This window comes from Trachurus trachurus (assembly GCF_905171665.1).
Source record: "Trachurus trachurus genome assembly, chromosome: 9".
NCBI lineage: Eukaryota > Metazoa > Chordata > Actinopteri > Carangiformes > Carangidae > Trachurus > Trachurus trachurus.
Genome location: NC_139895.1, coordinates 19,069,873 through 19,088,214, shown reverse-complemented (window position 1 = coordinate 19,088,214; position 18,342 = coordinate 19,069,873). Strand labels below are relative to the sequence as shown.

The 18,342-nt window shown below is 41.5% G+C and overlaps 1 protein-coding gene across 5 annotated transcripts in view; it reads right to left on the bottom strand.

Annotated features, from left to right (window-relative positions):
* The window catches only part of pde4d (phosphodiesterase 4D, cAMP-specific), a gene marked incomplete at its 5' end in the record, with an annotated part of 145,242 nt that overhangs the window by 15,174 nt on the left and 111,726 nt on the right, over positions 1 to 18,342 (bottom strand). For 3 of the 5 annotated variants that reach the window (XM_083979112.1, XM_083979113.1, XM_083979115.1), the window contains 5 exons: positions 1,169 to 1,281; positions 6,507 to 6,556; positions 6,978 to 7,054; positions 7,155 to 7,191; positions 8,732 to 8,923. In XM_083979112.1, coding sequence (XP_083835238.1) covers positions 1,169 to 1,281; positions 6,507 to 6,556; positions 6,978 to 7,054; positions 7,155 to 7,191; positions 8,732 to 8,923 — 469 coding nt within the window. Of the gene's footprint in view, positions 1 to 1,168; positions 1,282 to 6,506; positions 6,557 to 6,977; positions 7,055 to 7,154; positions 7,192 to 8,731; positions 8,924 to 16,812; positions 17,514 to 18,342 lie in introns of those variants that run through there. The other 2 variants (XM_083979114.1, XM_083979116.1) reach the window with 2 other exon arrangements.

Here is an 18,342-nt window from a genome sequence, read left to right as displayed (position 1 = left end):
AGTGTGTATGTTGCTGAAGTGAGACAGCAGGCTGGTTGGGCCTGTGGCTGTTGCCATGACAACCAGAGATAGCTGTGCTAGTGGCAATGGTAAGAATGGTGAGGCAGATTTCGTTCTTTTTTTATTTTTGTTATTTTTTTTAACAAAAACATTTTAAAAAGTCTTTTCATTGTGTAATGACGTAGACGACCCACTAATGCATGCCACTGTGGTAACACCAGTGGTGAGCGGGAGCGTTTGTGTAATTCCTTTGTCTGTCTGTCCTCCCTGCCTCTCCTCTACTTGGTCCATCCCCTCTGTTGTGACATCACAGTGTGTGACATCACCAGAGCCTAGAGCTGATCAGCATTCAGAGCGGCATAGCAGCTTCCCTCCATACACACACACAAACTGGAGGGACTGAGCATGCTCACAGCATCTCTCTGCCTGCATGACGATGCTATCACTAACACACATAGACAATACAACACAAACAGTCCAATATGAGCTTGGCCAGCTAAATGCTGAAAAGGTGTCACAGCACATTATATACACAGCTCATATGACTACCTCAGTCTTCTCCAAGGGCTCAGATATTAAGTACCATGGGTTGACAAACACGTGATAAATATGAATGAATGAATCAACAATCTATAATGTGTTTGATCTATCTGTTCTTTGTTATTATTTTTTTTACAAAGTCTTGCTGCATGTCAGCTCGAGCAATAAACACAATTTCTTTGCCACTGAGTGACCATAAAGTTTATAGTATAAAGACAATTGTAGAATTTACCCACTCCTAAAATGCTTAGTGTTTTTATATTTCCTCATCTATGAGGCAGCTACAGGTGTGAACTGATTTAAAAAGTCGGCTAATATGATGCATTCTTGAACGATTTATCTAAAAAATGACCCAACTTATATGGAGTTAACAGTATCCTGTAACTTGTAGCACTGTATCACATGCATATCAGCATATGGATACTACAAATGCTTAAATTGAAGTTTAGTGTCCTGTTCACATCAACCACAAGAAACCCCAACCACAAAGAATCCTGGGTAGCAGCTTCTGTGTGTTTCAAGAAATAACACGTGATACTGTACATTCCTACAGTTGTGCATTTTAAGTCTAAGAAACTGGGTGAAACTTTGTCCAAACAAATTGTGTAACAGTTTTTGTCGTTCTTACCTTGTTGGAGGCCATCTCACTGACTGAGTGTCTTGTCTGCAGCGTCTCTAGCTGGTCCAGGCACCAGTCCAGCTCCTCCAGGGTCTCAGTGGCCAGTTTCTGGTAGGCCTCCTCTGCAGGGGCAAGACAGGAGGGCAAGGGGTCAGTAAGAGCCCGCTTCAGAGGGCTAGTGGATGGTCCAGGCCCGGGGTCTCCCACCCCACAAACAGCTAAGCTGGGATACCCCGAGTAGACACATGGGTGACTCTTCATACTGGACAGGTGGGCCAGCTGTGCAAGTCTGGGAGTAAGGCCTTGTTGTCCTCTAGCCTAACCCAAAGATGAGCAGTCACAGGTCAGCTGAAGGAAACCTCACTGATTCCCTTGGAGAAAAAAAAAACTCCAGTGCAGTGCTTAAGTTCAAATCCTGGATTCCTCCCTTCAGGAATAAGTCACATACAATCCCAGGGAGTACAGTTGCAGGTGACAGACAGCAAAAACAGCCACCCGAGTTAGTTCTGGGCGTCCAAAGGCAAACCACAGCAGAGAATAGAGGGGTAACCCACAGAGCAAAAACAGAAATCTCACACAAACACACACAGACAGACAGACTCACTCATTATCGCCCAAACACAGCACAGTGTATGAGGTTTACTCTGTCATTCATAAGAAAGATGTAATTCCAGTCATGTAGCAGGATGAACAGCAGTCTGCTTAGCAGGCCCATGTCTGCCATGGGAGGGATGGAGGGAAGACAGGGACAGTGGAGAAGAGTATCCAGTGAGATGTTCAGAACCACTCAAGATCCATGTCAATACTACCCGGCTCGGAACACACCAGATTGTTCACAGCATCCTCACATGGTTAACAAATACAAAGACATCTCTCTCACTCTCTGTCTCTCTCTCTCTCTCTCTCTCTCTCTCACACACACACACACACGCAAACAAGACACACACATGCATACACACTAACACTAGACGAAATGCTAACCATAACACATCATGATTTTGTCTCCTTAGCCTGTCTGCCAATAAAAATATCCATGGTATCCGGGAAGCAAATGGTGTAATCCGGTGCTGTGTGTGTGCTTGGTAGTGTTTCCTATAGATGCTGTGTGTATAGGGGGTGGGCTGCTGTTGCTTCGGCGTCCCTGGTAGCCAAACGTGCTGCTCTCCCCAAGCTGTACCTAAAGCCTGAGAGGACTGCACTGTGGATGGGGAAGGGAGAGTGACAAGACATGGACTGGAGTGATAGAGAGGGGGAGCCAGAGCTGCGAGCGCCCTACGCTGTGTGTGCATGCATGCTAATATGTGTTCAGCATACAAAAACATCAAAACAGACAGGTAAACAAATAGATGGTTGATGATACGGTAATGATGGCGGCGCTTTGGCATCGCAAGTCTGGCCTCGGAGTAGTCCTCACTTTCTTTTAGTTTGGAATTTAGACCATGTCTCTCAAAGTCAGCCTTTGTCAACAGAAAATGTCACCTTGTCGGAAGCCACTTAACATTGATGCCTTGCTTAATTTGGGAAAGCACTTGCTTTTAATGTTATGTGATCTGTGGTCTGGGAGGAGAGGTGGGGGGTGTTGGAAGGGTCACTCAATTTTAATTCAATTATGCGTAGAAAACAATTTCAGATTGAAACACACAAGGACCAAATTCATGCACATGATGCCGTATCATATCAGCATTTTGACTGTTTTAAGTCTTTTGTGAAAATGCATTTTTTTTTCTTTACTTGTGTTTAAAATAGACAAATGCAGTTTATTTGTAGTGTTCTGGGCCTGATGTAAAGTTTATGGCTCTAAGTTGTTTGAGTTGCTATCACAATTTAGAGCGATCAATTATAACATTTTGATGTACACTAGGTTTGGAAACACGCACATTTGTTTCCATGCAGGTCAACTTGCTGTACAAGCATGATAGCAAACCATCTCTAATCCTCTTTTGTCACCTTTTATTTTCACCAAAACCCCCCTCTCCTGCCTCATTGTCTTTGACAAATCTCTCCCTCCCTCCTTCCATTAGTCCCCTTCCTCTCCCACACTCTTCGTTTCCTCTACTGATCTCTGAACATCCTTCCTCCTCCCTCTTTTGTCTCCTCTGTCTCTCCCCTCTTTCTTTCTCTCAGTCTCCCCTTTCCCCCTCTGTCTCTCTCCCTGGTGTGGTGTCAGTGGCTGGGGTGCTACTCTTTCTGACAGCAACTGCACTGACGTCAATGACATTCTTCTCATGCTTAGTGCGACATCAGACACCAGCGCTCGGAGAGGCCACTCTGCTGCACAGACGCAGGGCTGCATCCAAACTATGTACCGGAACAGCTTGACAGTGAAGTTGGACTGAGAGTGGGAGAAGATGAGAGAAGATGAGGAGGAGGAGGAGGAGGAGGAGGAGGAGGAGGAGGAGGAGGAGGAGGAGGAGGAGGAGGGAAGGTAGAAACATGTGGAGGAGAAAGAAGAGGATGCACTTATAGAAAACCTAATAACACTACAGGAATATTATTTTGATAATTCTAATGTTATTTCTTCAAGCAAAATGTAAATCAAAATATTTGAATTTTATCACAGTTTGAAATAATCTGGCAAGTGGCAACCATTTAACCACTTGTACTGAACTGTACAACATTAGCTATACATTACAAATCATTTAACAAAACAGAATAAAAATAAAATCAATATTTGTTTGATTATTCAATAACTCAATTATCCATTTTCTATAATGATCTTTGAAATTTCCAATTTCGCAATGTTCACATTTACACAAATTAGTCTTTGCCTAAGAAATATTCATAAATACTTAACTGTACTGAAATATATGAGATGTTTCTATGTACTAAGTTGATTTCAGATTTCCATTCTCTAAAATAGCTGAAATGCAACACACAGATTTCAAGAAAATATCTTTCATGTGACAAAACTACAATACCAATTATTATTTTCACTATAAATCAAAGCTGTGTGTGTGACTGTTGTGTAATCCTCATTTATACACTTTTGACTTCGTAAAGGTTCAGTATGTTGTTTGATCAGTTAACCACTTGCACTGTGCTTACATTAGTGGAAGATGGATGGTAAAATCAAGATCAATTGAATTGTCTGCATTTCTATACTCACAATTTCTTCTTGAAAAATGTCTACAGTTCAGAGTAATATGACTGCCAACAGCCTCCTCTCGGGTTGTATAGCTAAAGTTGCATTGGATTTTCTCATTTGTACACTTGTACATGTGTATAGCTATATTGTATACTGTGTACAATATTAAAATGGTATTGTCTGTATACACTCAGTACAGTTTGTTACAGTATGAATCAAAGTCTCTCTTTTCAGCAACCTGCATCCATTCTCTTCCACAGCAGCTGAAATGTCACTCTACTGATAAATCTTTGACTTCAGATTCTACAATAATTTCCTTCATCTCTACAGAAAGTTGGAGACAGATCACAAAACATGCTTTGTAAAACTGAGGAGGCTTAAATAAAATTCTACTTTTGACTGACTTCATTAATTATATTTCTTTTACTGTCTTTATCTACAGTACATGGTGACCGTGTGGCTGCCTCAGGAACTCTTTGCATTACAAGTAGTCAATACTCTTAAACAATCACACTTCATGACTCACAGCTGTCACCAGTTTATGGCAGGGCCCATAATGGCTGTGCACCAGTATGATTATGTTCTAAATTTAGCTCAATGTCACCAGTCTATAAAAGCAGGTTATGTATTAGGAATGTGATTGGCTTGAAAGATCTCTGTCAAATGTGGATGAAAGCAAAAAAAAAAGAAAAAGCTATATTGAACATTTTAACTTTTTTTTTTTTTTTGCACATTTAGCCTCTTTTGAAAATGTGAATGAATGTGTGTGTTGCATGTGAGTCCAAGCATGTGTCAAACGGGAACATTCAAGTAAACAAAACAGTGAAATTATTTATTAATAGTGGAGTTACTGTATGGTGTCTTCTGCAAACACCAGCTAGGTTACAGCCATTGATACTGCTAAAAAGCAAAGTGACTGTCAAGGACAAGTCTATTATAGCCATCTAAGACTGTCTGTCCCATGTCCTCCTCTGGACAAAAACTCACCTTAAAGTAGGCCAGACAGGCTGTGCAGTGGAATGCGTCTAGTCTGGTGTTTAGCAGCACGTGTGACTATCGAAGTCAAGTACAACTGCACTTAGGGCCTGACAGTACATCAAGGAAGCACTGATTAATCCATGGTTGTCTATAAATTGCTAAAACATAGCAGCCTCATGGTAGCTATATTGTGTAAACTAAAACTTAACACAGATTATTTGGCTTGTCTCTGTCACCACACCTTCACAGACATCATTGGAAGTACTGAAGCTTGTTGACTTAAAGCCAGAAAGTTTGAGATGACAATAATTGGAAAAATAATTTAATGATAATTCACTGATTAAGAATGTTCATTTAGAAAAGGAGGATATGACGGTCAACTTGCAAAGTGCCATATAAGAACAGACAATCAGTATATGTTGACTTGTCTTGCCAAACTGTCTCTTTTATTTACTTTTCAGGAACTGACTAAAGATTTCATCGCAACCTGTCTGTAACATGACCCACAAAAGAGCCGAACTCCTCCAAACTTCACAGAAAATACTGAAACAACAGTTAACAGCAGGGACATATTTGGTCTTGGTTTACCAGTGATCCTATCCTTTTATCTCTTCTCCATTCATTTGCACAAAATAACTCATCCTCTGCTAAATATGTCATCCATATTTTTATTCTGACCATGCTGGATATTATGGATCCTGTTCTTTGGCTTTCTGCACATTATGTCTATTTGCCAACATATCAGCCATGCACACATCTTCTAATAGACAAAAACATCACTGTTACATCAGTTCTTATCTCTCCAGTTCCAAGTAAGAAAGTGCATCCTACTACTACCACTATAATTTCAACTGCTAATGCAGTAAACACGATCAATATATAAAAAAGAAAATGGTTTGAATTGCACAATAATGCAGCTATAAGCATATATAAGAACAATTTTATGTATTCAGTATGTACATGTATAGTGTTTGTCAACTGCTATAATTTCTTTGTGGAGACATTATACACTATTTACTGTATTGTCAATCACTATCTGTTTATACAGCAGGTGCCACTTCAAAGTGCCAAAAAGAGAGGTTATAGTAGTAGTAATAAAAATAAAATGTAATGTACATCTTATTACCCCACTACAGTGTACTATGAACCATTTATTACATGTTTAGCTGGTGCATATTATGATAGCCAACAGTAACAGTGTTAGACACAGACACAGACACAGACACAGACACAGACACAGACACAGACACAGACACAGACATTCCCCTCTCACTGTGTACATACCCGTGAAGGTGGTCTTGGTGATAGGTGGTGGGTTACACATGGGTGATCTCCTGTCATGGTAGAAACAAACACACACACTGTGATGTTTCGTTCCCAGAAAACAAAACAATCAGTTGTTTAAAAATGATTTATTAAAACTCTCTAAATGTCTCGAAGCATTAAAGAAGTCTTATTTCTTTTTGCTAAATTCCACACATATTGAGAAGCACCATACAGTACGTTCACATAATACTAGTGTTGTTGTAGTACTGAATACGAACAGCAGAGGGCGAGCAAAGCCAAACTGTGAGTGAGCACTGGATACCTTTGAGGCAGGTGCAGCATGTGCATGACCCATATCACTGACACTTATTTATTAAAACGTCTTAGTCATGAAGTGTGTGTGGTCAAATAATGCTGCTACCACTGTTGCCTGAGACAAGGTCTCTCCTCCCACTAAGAAAGATTTTCATTTTCATTTGAAAAACTTACTTATTAGACGCTCTGTCTTGCTGTAGATTAGTTAATGCACCAAAGTTGTTTCGTACAGTTCTCAAGCTGGCAAGAACCTGAGGACATCAGAGATTATGTCTGAGTCATACAGCATTCATACATTTCTGAACATATTAAATGCAGAGGCAAGATGACAAAGCTGGGACAAGCACTCACCTGTGCAAATGGCGTTACAATCATATCGTCACCATGACTGGAAGAAACAAACAGAGTTTAATATTGGATGCAGGTCTATAGTACAATGACATTCAACAACAGAAGACTGTGTTCATGTTCGGCAAAGGTCAAAGGGGTGGGAGGAATAGGGGGGGGGGGGGCATCACATCAGATTAGTTTCAGTGCCTCTGATGCACTCAGTCACAGTGACATGTTTACTCAACACATCAGCTAACAGCTGAGGCCCTGCTTCACAATGGTGTTGTAGTTTCAAGACCAGTTTCTGGTTTCAGCAACGGGACTGAAGCGGTTTATTGTTGGACATGCCCCTACTCACGTATTGCAGTTATGCTCCCTCTACAGGAATTCTAACTGTAAACTTTGAGTCAGACTCCCGCTGACCTCCAAACTACGTTACGACTGCCACACACTGTCAACATTTGCTCAGGTGACAGGAGTGTGTTTGCGTCATCATGGCTCTTGCCTACTGCTACGTTGTACGGGACCACAGCCGTGCCACACACACACCCACCGGCACGTGAGCTGACATGCCTGCCTGGCATGAAAAGTCAAAAAAGGAGACAATCACCTATTGCCAGACAGAGGTATTCAGAGGAAAGATGAGAGTAGAGATAGAAGATCGGTAAGACAAGGTGGAAACAATGAGATGGGTGATGGCTGTTAATCTTTCACCTACTTCTAAAACCTTTTAAAAACAAACTCTGTTTGTCAAGCAATACAATTTAAATTTCTTGGTAATGGAGCTGTACAGTATTATTAGGAATTTAAAGAGAGCTGTTATGACAGAGGTTTCCGCTCCCTAGTTATCTCTTGTATATGCAATTCAGAAGAAAAAAAGATATGAAAGAGTGAGGCATAAAGGATAAAGGTTAACACTGTAATAATGGTTTTTAACGTGGGAACCGGATAGTGGGGCATACTGTAGGTCGATGAAGGTTAGGGTAATACTACAGAGCAAAAAGCAGCAGCAGTAAGGAGGAAGTCTAAGGTTACTGCAGGACATACATTTCATCCTTTTGTCTATTTGTCTTGTCCTGGATCGAAATGCCAGATTTTTAGTCAATATTCATATTTCCTGTAGGACTAAGTGTACAGTAAATGTAACAGGATAGCCACCATAGTGTGGGAAACGGCTGTCAACATATACACTGATCCAGAGGATGCTGGCTGATTTGAGTGTGTTGTTATCATGTCTGAAGTGAGCTTTACAGACGGATGACCAAGTGAACGCAGAATTTAAACAGATTAAATTAAGTGCACAAAGACAGATGTACTGTGCTTGTGGGCCCTTTGTCACTGACCACCTCGTTTGCGCTACTGGATGTGGCTAAGAATAGATGTGACACTACACAGTCAGCTGTTGGTCATGCACACTTCCCACCGGGGCCAAGTGATCTGCATGGCAGCTTTAGGACCTGGTCTGATAAACACCCAGCCGTGACACAGATTCAGAGAGGCAGTGAAAAGTAGACTTAACTGGTTTCAATACAATAGGAAGCATTTGGGTGCATTTTACAAAGGTTCGGGTGGAAGCATAACAAACATAATGCACTCACATGTCACTGGCAATAGAGGAGTTTCGGGACATAGACTTGGGCGAGAGGTCGTAGTCGCTGTCAGAGCGGTAGAGGAACGACTCTCTCCGCTGGCTGTGGACAAAATTGGCCTGCAGGATGAGGCCTGAGCCCGGGCTGGCCATCGGGTCCAGTGGGCTGCGACCTGATGACGTGCCATTGTCCACATCGAAACTGCATATGAAGAGAAAGACATAAGGACAAAGGTTAGAATAATGACAATGCACAGTTGGTACTATTTCATTTAGCAGTATAATCAAAGATGTCTTAGTGCAGAATTTAAACAATCTTTTGATGATATTTGACGGGTCAAACAACATTAGTAATCATCTTAATCAATAACACTATTGCTGTGGAGTCAAAATGTATGGTACAGCAACACTGAAGGATAGAGAAGGATACAGTCTCTAAATTTCCTTCGATTATTTCAAGTGCCAATATAAGACTGTCACCTAAAATCAAACTCCCCCAGACGTTTTTCTATTTATTTACAGAATGTCTCGATAAATCACAGGTTTTATGTCTTAACACTAACTACATGTTAGAGACTTATTTGTGACTTCAGAAAGTACTCATACTACTGTAATTAAACCTACAATCAATGAAAGAATAGCCTATAAATTGGCTCAATGGTCATGAGCTATGAAATTCAAAATGATTTGACATGCACTACAGGAGTCATCATACGCTCATGCGCTGTTGGCTGAAATTTTCTTATGACCTTGATTCATGATCAGCCAGTCACTCATTACCTGGCTGATTATTGGAAGATTATGACTGGTGGCCGACTAATTGGCATATCACCAAGAGTCAGAACTAATGCAGCAATATTCAAAACCATCTACATACAACCACAAGCGACATGATTTGCTTAAACTGTGCACACGGCCGCAGGGAATACCTCTCCTCTAACAATGCCACTGACTCACAACTGAAAGGCGTTTTTAAACCACTGACACCATTTCCCACTGCAGTGTCACAATGAGCTCCTTAGTCTCCTAGGTGATTGTTCACCCAGGTGATGACTAATGCCCGTCACCAGGGATATCTGCCTCATTGCTAGGGCCACCAAGCAATCCCATAATCCCCTCTGGCGTTGAGGCTAAGGTCACGGGGGGATTCCCCTCAGCGCAATGCGTAATACATATTTGTCATCATCATCATCCTTACTATGGAAATAGTCAGACATTCACAGTAACCCAATCTTATTCATGCATCAACCTGTGCAGGACACACTGCCGATATTAGCCTTTTCCTGTTGTTGCGTTGTGTGTTTATGCATGTGGACGAGCAGGAGATGTGCTACGAACAGAACGAGTGTTCATCTACTTCTGTTCACATGGTGACGAAAATACATTCCAATGCAACTAAAACATTCATGTCTTTGCCCAATGAGAAAAGATTAATTCTCCTTGCAGTCCCCTTCCTGTTTTCAGTCTTGAGTCTGTACGTGTTCCTCACTGTTTTTCACATTCTCAGCAACATATGATTCACTGAACAACAAGGTGCAGGATATTATTACTTTGAATTGTGTTCAGCAAGTTTTTTGGTGGTGAAAATAGAGGAGACTGTGCTCATGGGTTGTGAATGTTTTGTAAGAGAGATTATAAAAAGGAAGAAGTCATTATGATGGGTTTTCCTGCCCCAAGGCCGTACCACAGACACAGCCTGACACACCCCAAAGTCCATTCAATGTAAAGTCAATGAATTACATGGTTTGAGTTCAGAAATGCTGCATTTTAACACACAACAAACCTAAAATCTCCTGATTAACTTTCCAATAAACAATCCAAAAGAGAGTAGAACAATGACTTCTAAGTGCAAATGCCTGAAAGTGTAGAATAAATAGGAAAATTAAGGAAATAAAAATTTCTTCAACACTTTTTTTTATATATTTTCCACACACCATTTCCTCTCATATCACAATGAGTATTCTCTGTGCTTGTGAAAACAGACTTGACACAGCCACAACAACATGCCAGGCATATTTTCCACAACTAATAATTGGCTTAAATGCTATGCTATCTCGCTGAGATCTCTGTGTAGCAGCAGCTAAATGAGTGGGAGCTTCAGTTGTGGAATAAGATATTTTGGCCGTCTGCCTGGAGACTCAGGGAAGGACAATCATTTTGTCCTCATCACCTTCTCTAACTAGGTCTTAGGAAAACACACTGACATGCAGACAGAGAAGTACTATGTGAATTAGAATGACCCCAGCAACTTTTCTCCTCAGTCGTGTCAGTCTTATCTTACATCCCAATCTCTGTCCCTGAGTCCTCTCAGTCTGTGTCTCTATATTTAGTAGCAGATCAAAACCATGTCACTCTAAACCAGTTTTACCTTCACACATACAATTACATTCTCAGAAACAACACTTAATTCACACCCTCTTATCACTTCAAACGATCCATCTGTTATATTTACTGAATTTCAGAAAGCACAGACTCACACCGCTGACTTATACATTGTCATTGCATTTACAGGTCAGTCTGTTCTCTAAAGTTTTGCGTGATAAGTAAGTACAGGCGTGTGCAACACTTATGTGAACAAGACAGAGACAAAGATGACAGATACTGAAAGTGTTGAAATTAAAAAAAAAAGAGCATATGTTGACGTCTGGTTCATTGTCACACTTACTCTGACGTCACAACCTACACTGATTCTCGGCCAAAACTCTGACACATACCACAACTCCTCTCACAGCGTGCGTGTTGTGACTCCAAAGACAAGCCCTTTTTGAGGAATGACACAAACAATCTTTGCAGCTGGATCAGAGAGGTATTGCACCAGCACTGACATCATAGTGGGAGGAAAGAAAAAAATGTCAACACCCCTGTGACTCTGTTGTGAGAATCAACAAAACGCACGAGCTGAACTCACAAGAGGATTATTACTGAGATGCAAGGTAAATCCAGCAATCCAGGCCGACACAATGGGAAACCACAGTTTACCCAAAAAGGGAGTGATCCTTAACTGAGATATAATCATTTGCAAGCAAGGAAATATTTGTGGCACAAACACTGGATGAATGATGTAGAGCTCTTCCAGGCTGCTCCAGATATCCCATCTGCTGAATATCAATGCTAACAGTTGCCCTCAGCTTCTGTTCATCATACATCTATCTATCTCCTGTGCTAGAGCAACAAATTGTAGCATAAACTTGAGTCTACTTAACATTTGTGCATATGACCGAGGCTCAAAATAAATCTGGATCAGAAAGCAGTTTGCAAACTCTTTTTCCTTTAAGGAGCCAAATTATTTACAGCATAAACAAAACATCTAATTGAATAGACTGAATGTGACCTAATTCCTGCTGTTAACCATCAGAGTTCACAACATGTATTTATTGTGTAACCTAGATATTTGACCAGATTAATTTCTGCACCAACATATTTTCGTCTTTGTACACGCTCAGTGTCACTGACACACAAATGTCCAGTGAAGGTTCAGTGGTGGAAAATGAAGATAAATGCCCGGAAAGGCACAGGTTAAGTTTATTTAGCTACTGTATAGTTGCCTGCAGAAACACAAGTAGACAACTGGTTGGCCTGCACGAACATAGTTTCCCAGAGGAGTAGAGTTTCACGCTCTCAGGAAAAAAGGCCTTTTCTCAAATTCACTATGAAAGAGTAATTATACTTTTAACCAGGAAACATACTAATGTAGATGGAGTTCCTGGCACTTGTGACTTCAAACTCTAGGACAGTGCTAGGTTACACACAGCACGTTTAAGGACACAGCAACGCTCTTTTATCCTCTCTCTCTCTTTGGCTTTCAATCACTTCTGTGCTCATCTACTTTCTCCTTCTCCGTCTGTCTGTCTCTTGAACACATTAAAATTGCATAGATCAATGACTTACTTATTTTCAGCCCTGGGTCATTCAAACAATTATAAACACTGCAGGCGTTGACCTGCCAGAGCTGCGAGGAGACGCATTGGAGAAAAAGGTCAGGGGATAAGCGTCTTTGATAAATAATCAGCTGAAGGGTGCATAGTGAGGCTCTGTTTTCCAACAATCTTACAGAGTTGCTTCATTAGAAAAGCTCCAACAAGTACAGTACATAGACGTGCAGAGTTTTGCTGGGTTTATGTAAAGCATTTGAAAAATGCCACACATTTCACTAGAACTGGGACAGAGCTGAGAGAGTTACTAAAAACTATGGTAAACAATCTGCAGAGCAGTATGGATCAGAAGAGGGCTGTGTGTTGAAGCAGACAGAGGGAAGACGACACTGGATTTATTTTGGAAGGCTGTGAGGAGGATACAGAGGGGTGGAGGGCAGGTGGTGGACGAGAGACAAGGAAAGGCATGTCGGACCTGCATGAGTGTATGTCTGTGAGAGCATTCAAGCGTCTCTTATTTAATTTGGATTGTGAAGACAGTGGCCCCCCCAAGCATGAATTTAAGAGTGTCAGCGTGCAATCCTGAACATGTATGTGGGTATCCTTGATTATGTTCCATGTAAAACAGCAACCGACCGCTTAGGAAAAGCAGATGGCAGAGTGGGCTCAGTGACACATATATTACAGGCATGTGGCATCTAAGGGAAAAGCTGCCTGGTCTCAGTAAGGTAACAGAGCCAACATGTCTGCTTTACATCATTATACCACTGTTGACTTTAAAGGTATATTGTGACAACATCGCTCACTTGAATAGGTGATCAAATACATAATGTGTTTTTAAAAGAGAATGATGTATCCCACCAGAGACATTAGATGAAAATAGATACTCTGCTCATACTCTAATGATGCAATGTTGATTTACTAAACTAAATGTGTAGTAGTGTTTATATTTAGTATTGTGACATCACCACCTGCTAGTGAGATATTACAATATCATTAACACCAATATATTTTGTATGGTGATTACAGTGGATAGTGAGTGAGTTTTTGATGGATAATCAAAACAGTACAGTATGTGAAAGCGATGAGCATGCATTTAGAGGCATCTGTTGTCCATTTCACTCTGCCAAAACAGTCATATAAATCAAGCTATAGATGCAGTACCTCAACTTTTGATGGTACTGCATCTGGATGGAGTTTTTGTTCTTACTTGTTTCAGTTTCTTTCTTTCCGTGATGAACAAGAAGCCTCCAAAGCCTTCAAACAATACCAAGCTCCAGATACACCGACACAAATGTGACAGTGTCTTGTAATGCAGCATTTGAGATCAGAAAATCACATTTAAGCTGTAACAATGTTACAGTAACATAAGTCTGACATCAGGATCACATTATAGTTGTAGGGGTAATTAGGTTATACTGCTATGTCAATACACTGTATGTTGTGACATACAGTAGTACATTTTCTGGAAATTCAATTGGGAAACATTTCATGAATAAATAACCTGATATAAATGTCTGATTCTGACTAAGGCAGCAGATATGTGACCTAATATTTCTGGTAACTGTGAAATACTCCCTTTGAATGGACCTGACACTCAACACTGTCCTTGCTCTCTCCCTGCAGTGAGACAAGTCAGCAAGGCAAAACTATATCCAACCTTCTGATAACATGAGACATGTGACATAGGATACAGAACAACAATTTGTGAAGAAGCCTGTGCCCACAGGCCAGTAAGGCCAAGCAGATAAGTGGCTGTCCACTCGCTGATAACTACCACACGTTCTATCTGGCTCATATTCACACACACCCTTTCTAACATGTATGTCACGTTCACTCATCAACAGAAGCACCTGATTACACACACGTTGAAATCAACACCCACAGCAATGCAACATTCAGTCTGTCTTGCCCTGCCAGGTATAAGCAAAGAGAATCCTTCACGTAAGATGTGACATTGCTTCAGTGCTAGCTGTCACTGTGCCATTCAGAAAACTCAATCATGCGACACATGCGACACATACAAAAGAGATCAGCATGGCGATGCAGTGTCATATGACTTCACAAAGCAAAGCAAACCAGTTCTGCTCCTATACGTAGGGGTCCACTTAAGTATGAACCTATTTTCAGTGCTATTTGTCATCTCAGGTCTGGTTTACTAAAGGTCAAACCTGGAAAAATATGTCAGATAACTTACACTATGTTGAGCCCTATGAGAGGACAGATTACACGTAACCTTCCACATTTACTGCTTGTCTGAGATGCCCATCTGGGAGCTGACAAAGGCCAGATGCAAACACTTGAGTTCAAAGTCACACATTCCCCGCTTCTCCAGGCTTCATCTCAGCACACCATAATACCACTCCTCGTTTTGAAGTAAGTGGCATTTCAGTAGGTCTGGAGCCAAGAGGTTTTCACAAACAACCAATACTCCCTTTACCTAATCCTTTACCTTTCTAAAAGTCTAGACATATTTACTGAGCTAACATGTTGGTGGACACTCAAAAGTCTCTGTACACAAAGCTGCATTTACATGAAAGGGTGGAGTGGGGTCCATTTGAGTTTGGTCAGGAAAAGGCACTTGTCACACACCCAGACCACGATACTGTCTTAAATATACACCCGAAAACACACACATGGGGAATTGCCCACTCAAATGCACATGAGTACGTAAGCACTTACACAAGCATACAGAGACACACCTAAGCTCACAACCATACAGCTTAGACACAAATACAAACATAAAAATACTATATTTGTGTTTTTTGGAAAGAATTAGCTCATCATGGGAGGGAGATAAGACTCACTTCTTTCTGGATTATGCACGCATACACTGCACAAACACTCCCACAAGCAACTTCTTTAACAAAAAGAAACAAATCTACTTTAAACCTCAAGTAGACAGATATAAAGACAAAGCAATGATGTGAATTAGTGAAAGAAGCCTTGATAAAACAGTAAATAACAGAAGAGAGGAGGGCAGGACAGATGGAGCAGGCAGTGCGCTTTGTCCAGCTGAGTACTGTTTGGGAGCCATTCAAGAAGATGGCTCATATGAACCTAACACTGCCAGATTCTCAGCTTTTCACATGAGAAAAATTTACATTCATCACACAGTTCTAACACTAATATCAGGTTTAGGTAAAGCCACACCATGCTTCTACACCCTCTCTACATCAAACCACATCACGTAGTGTCTGTCATCAGCATTGCTCAGAGAAACTACAGCCCTCAAAGACCTAATTAATACGTCTTCATTTCACACAAGCGTCATTTCCTGCTGGGGACCTTGTAGAGCAGATTAATAAACTGACAATGTGAGAACACTGTGAACCCTGCAGGGAGGTCCGACAGGGTTCAGACACATGTTGTGGAGCAGCAACCCCCAGCCCCAGCCCCAGCCCCACCCCCCCACTGCTGTAACCACCACACGGACACTGTGTATTGTCCAGGGCTTTTTCTGATCCTTTTTCCAGCTTTGCCTGAGAGCACCACAGTGGAAGAACTGTGAATGCTAACTCACAGGGAAGTTTCTTACCGAGCAAATGAGTGTTGACAGGGAAGGACAAGTTAAGACAGGAGGGGGGAGGAGACATGAGAGGGAGGCCAGGTCAGGGCGAGTCGTGCCCCAGGCGCTGCACGCTGCACTCTGCACCCTACATTACGCTGAAGCCATGTGGAGAGAGGAGCGACTCAACACATTCCTCAATGGATGATGCCTTAGCTGTTTAACAACCTTGTGTTTTGAGCTATTTTACAAGCGGAATAGACGGTGAATTCTCATAAAAGCACACTGAGGTTAAGCCACAAGGTTCATTACAATAACACTGAGTGTCATGTCGTTATTGATTTAGTCTGATGAAGTGTGCGGTTTGCAGAAGCTACAGTATGGATAGGGCCAATTTATTCTAATGACTTCAGCACATGATTTGCACATAAAAACGACAAAAACATGTACAGGATACACAGAGTTTTCTGCAGTGAATCAAGGAAGACATCTGGATGGGAGAAGAATGAAGGCATTCAGGAAACCGTTGAAAGATCAAAAAAACACAGGGCAGCTCAAAGCACCAGGGACAAAAGATGAAAAGGAAGAAGTTGGGACAAAGCTAGCACGGCAGAGGAGAAGCATTTCAGAAAGATGGAAAACAATAGAGCAACACACAACAGGAATGACAGTGAAAAATTGGCAACAGTATAAAGTTCCCCATCTATTTACCATATTCCCTCCGTGTTCTTCAATGAGCTGGTAGAGCGCGACCGTGGTTTAAGGATAATACTCATGGTCTGGCTTTTCCTTCCACATCCACACACACTACATGTGTAGACAGCACCCACACACACACATAAAGCCACACATACACACACACACCCTCTGGGCCACCTGGAGTCCGCTGGCCAGCCCTCCGTTGTGGTCTAACCACAGTCCTCACTGGTTATGAAGAGATCCAGTGGAAGCTTCAGTCCAGTGGAGCGGTCAGGTCTGCCGAGCAGCTTGAGAGCAAACCTTAGTTTAGTCAGATCAAACCTTCTGTCCAGCAGTATGTCACAGTGCTGCTCCGCTCTCGAGCTCCGATCGTTTGACAGTAGGTTCTTTACCTGCTCTCCTCCTCTCTCTGTTGCTCCCTCCCTCTCTCTCTCTCTCTCTCTCTTGCGCGCTCACTTGCACTTATCTGTCCTGCCAGATCAGCATGTGATCTTCCTCTTTCCTAATCCAGCCATGCACTCATTCTGTTACTCTTTCTCACTCTGCTTCTCTCTTTCAAGTCCCTGTGTATTTTTTCCTGACTGGTGGAAATAAGATCTCCTCCCATGTTCCTTTCCCCTCCCTCTTTACCTCTGTCTATTTTTCTCTGTCTTTCTACAACTGGGTCCCTCTCTCTGACTTATACAACTATCCTATTCTCTCTGTCTCGCTGTTTTCTCGCTGGTTTGCCTGGAGTGGGAGGGGTTGTTTTGGTAGTAGTAATTCCTTGAAGGGTGGGACTTGTATCCCCCAGCAATCCTAACAATCGTCTAAAGTGTCAATCACTTGGCTGCCGCAGTAACCTAAAACCAACAGCTGAAGCATGCCTATGATCTGGGGAGAGTGTGCAAAGATGGTGTTGGGTGAGTTTCATTGCATGATTCAGCTATAAACTGAGAAAACCAAGAATTTACTGAATAGCCTGTGCTTTTTTGGCAGGAGTTGGATCGACAGCAAAGAGTTAAGAATGTATTGGCACTCGGTGACAAACTAAGAATTTAATGTGTGGGAGGGAACTGAGAAGATCTGAAGGGAAAGGAGGACAAAATTAATTTTACTACTGATTGACTACTGATTGCCACAAGCTATTTTAAATAAATATTTATCCTCTGGGCCTGTTATATAAATCCACAGTCTAATGCTTAATATACTAAATTGTCAGTTTACTGAACAGACTGTAGAGACAAAGTAACTATTTCAGAATTTCATTTTGTAAGAGATGTGTATGGGATTCATATGATTATAATTTCTCATTTGTTTATTTGAGTATAATGCATGTATGTATATATACAGTATGTGTGTGTTAGTTTCCATTTTATAAAGTCTATCTCCAAAACCTAAACATCTGATGAAAGCCACTGTGGCGAAAATGTATAACAAAGTCTGACACAGTTTTTAAGGCCACCAGCCAGACACCAGCCTTACAATTTTTACACCCTGTACTAACCTTAAAAACAGACAAGACAGTATTAAACTGCAATGTGTGTCTTTCCCCATGGTCTC